The sequence below is a fragment of the Leptonychotes weddellii genome, unplaced genomic scaffold (genome assembly GCF_054177405.1).
Source record: "Leptonychotes weddellii isolate Sample4059 unplaced genomic scaffold, ASM5417740v2 HiC_scaffold_21881, whole genome shotgun sequence".
NCBI lineage: Eukaryota > Metazoa > Chordata > Mammalia > Carnivora > Phocidae > Leptonychotes > Leptonychotes weddellii.
In genome coordinates this window covers 1-2895 of record NW_027806950.1, presented here as the reverse complement: position 1 = coordinate 2895, position 2895 = coordinate 1, and the positions used below count along the sequence as shown (strand labels likewise).

Sequence of the window (2895 nt, the reverse complement as noted above, 5' to 3'; positions counted from 1 at the left end):
CACAAAAGGGGGAAATGTGTTTAAAATGTAAATAATTGAGGCTTGATCAGTTTCCAGAATTCCCAAAGAAGCTTTAATCAAAAGAAAACAAGAAGGAACCCACTTTCAGCCACAGGACAGGACCCGTGACCAGGCAGGTCACCCACGAAGGGACAAGGACCATCGGAGACGCGCCCGCCTGCACAGTTTCAGAAACCTGCAGATGGAAAGAACAGGGAGAACAGTTCTGCGGGCGGGGGCGGAGCAACACCTGGGAAGGCATGATGGTGCTGGGGGGCAGAGGGGGACAGCCTGCCCTCCCTGGGGGGGCCACACAGGGCTCTCCTGGGAGGGAGGTGGTGACTCAGCAGTTTCATTTCCTGGTGGGCTGAGGCTCATGGGAGATATGCAGATGAGCCCAGAGCACCATGGGAAAGGGCCCTTTATATTGCCAGGTGGGCCGCTTCCCCTCCTTTCTGAGGGGCGCCCACAGGAGGGAGGTGCCAGGCAGGGTGAGAACCCCTCGGGCTGAGGAGCGGGTCTGGGGGACACAGGCTGGTGGGGTGGGGTGGGGTGAGAGGCTGAAGCGCCCAGGTGGTCCAGCCTGGCCTCGGGCCGGGTGGGGGGGTTGACTCCACGAGCTTCCCTCAGCGTCCCCCATCAGGTCCCGTCAGGTTCCATCGGGTCCCGTCGGGATCCCTCAGGTTCTCTCAGGTCCTGCCGCGCGAGGCTGACTGGCTGCCGGGGTCTCGGGGGTGGGGGTCGGGGAGGTTGGGTGGGGAGGGCGCGGGTGCCCCACGGGCCTGGGGGCAGGGCTGAAAGGGCCAGGTCTCAACCCATCGCCCCTGCCCCTGCTCCCCCCAGTGACGGGTGACCAGGGACCGGCCACCCTGCCTGCCGGGGGGCACTGACCTCACTTGCTTGCCCTCTGCGTCTTCCCAGAGAACAGAGCCGTCGCATAAGCTGAAGAACCCTCCGGAAGTCCGACCTTCCCGACCCCTGCGGATCCCTGTCGACTTGCGACCCAGCTCCTCCACCCCCCCATACCCAGACAAGAACCCCCTTTCTTTCTCTCCCCCGCCCCCCGCCCTTTCCGCTCCTCCTCCAGCCCCTCCCTGCCCCGCCCCCGCCTGTGGGCCAGACCCCCTGAGCCCCCCAGCACGTCCCGCTCTCGCTGCCCACCCCAGTAGGAGGCAGGCAGCGTGGCCATGTGCCCCCCGGTCAGCGCGCGGTATGGGGGCGAGGGCATGTCCTACCTCCATGCATCCTGGATGTATCAGCTTCAGCATGGCGACCAGCTGGGGGTTTGCTTCGCTTGCTTCAAGGCTGCCTTTCTGGAACTCAGAGACTTGCTGGGCTTGGAAGACTGGGAAGATGAAGACTGGGACCCTGAGCCGATGGACCACGCCGAGGCGGGGCCCGAGCAGGGGGGGTCCCCGGGGATGGGGTTCGGCTGGGGGCAGGGCCAAGGTCACCCCGCACAGGGGGCGACTGCGGACTGGGGGCCAGGCACCCTGGCGTCAGCCCCTGCGGGGTCTGAGGAGGTGGGCCTGGACCACCACTTTGTGCCCACCGAGCTGGAGCCTCACAACGCAGCACCCTTGGGCCTGGGTCCTGAGGATGCCGACTGGACCCAGAGCCTGCCCTGGAGACTCGACGGGCCCCCCACCTGCTCGCACTGGCCGACTCTCCCTCCTCCGTGGCAGGGGTTTCTCAAAGTGGACCTGCCCCCGGGGGAGCCCATGGTGTTGGAGCTGGGCACCACCCGGGCCGTGGACCCTGCCGAGGCCGAGGCCTGGTTAAGGGACCTGGAGGTCGTCTCCATGGTGGGTTGCTACGATGCCATCTACCTCCGGAAGATGACAGTGGGATGGACCCTGAGGACCCCGGGCCGGGGCTGGAAACTGCTGCTGGAGCCCGACGAGTTGTGGGTGGTGAGACTACAGGACGCGCCCCAGGAGCAGGACCTGCACAAGTGGAAGCTGAGCATTCTGGAGCCCTGTCCACCAGGGCAGACCGAAGAGCTGGTCCCTGCGGACTCAGCCCTGCTTAAGAGGGGATTCACCATCCTCTCTTACTCACCCTGGGCCAAGAGGGAGGCAGGGGAGGGGGCCTCCGCAGCCAGGCCACAGTCCTCATCCCCCCAGGGACGGGATCCCAGCACCACTGAGACCTGGAGCCACGGGCCCAGTGGGTCCCGGGGGCCTGGGGAGGGCCCGGCTGCCGTGGGAGCCTCGGCCCTGGGGGAGCTGCCCTGCTTCCAGCCCTTCAGGCCAGGGCCCCAGAACTGAGGGACTGAGGCCCAAGTGGCCACCATTGTCCTGGCCGCCCCCTCCCCACAACAGCCAGGGGAGCGACTGGCAAAGAATGGGGGACTAGTGCCCGGGGAGGGAGAATGGGGAGCTGCCTAGGGACTGAGAAAGGGGACGCGTCACTGCCTCCGTGGAAGGGACCCAAAGGCCTGGAACCGGGAGAGAATTTCTTCTCCGTCAAATGTCGCGGAGCCAGGAACGTGACGCCCTCTGGGACGCGGTCGGTGAATGGCTGCTGCGCAGCTCGGCAAGTGGGGTGCGGCACACGCGTCTGTGCACCAGCCCTGCCCTGGCCACACGCAGGGATGTGTCCAGTGGGGCCCGTGTCCCAGGAGCACGCGGAGGTGGGGGCAGCGGGGCTGTGTGCTTGCCTGTGCCTGGGTGGTCTCTGGGGCCCCGGGGGACCCTGTCAGCCGCAGTGGGGACTCTGGTCTGCACGGGGAGAGACCCTAGTTTCATATGTTGGCCATTTTATGCAGTTTGACCGTTTAGTACCCGTTTCTTTGTGTGTTGTTTTTTAACTGAATAAAGTCAGAAGAGTTTTGCATCCAGGCCCTGGGTGAGTCATCTGTCAGTTCGTCCTTGTTGGTGGCCTTGTCTTCTC

At 65.3% G+C, this 2895-nt stretch overlaps 1 protein-coding gene across 1 annotated transcript; it reads left to right on the top strand.

Annotated features, from left to right (window-relative positions):
* The first annotated feature begins 1167 nt into the window (after window positions 1–1167).
* TEX19 (testis expressed 19) lies at window positions 1168–2782 on the top strand. Its single transcript, XM_006740511.3, has one exon. The coding sequence runs from the start codon at window positions 1188–1190 to the stop codon at window positions 2268–2270; it is 1083 nt and encodes a 360-aa protein (XP_006740574.2). The 5' UTR covers window positions 1168–1187; the 3' UTR covers window positions 2271–2782.
* Window positions 2783–2895: the final 113 nt, after the last annotated feature.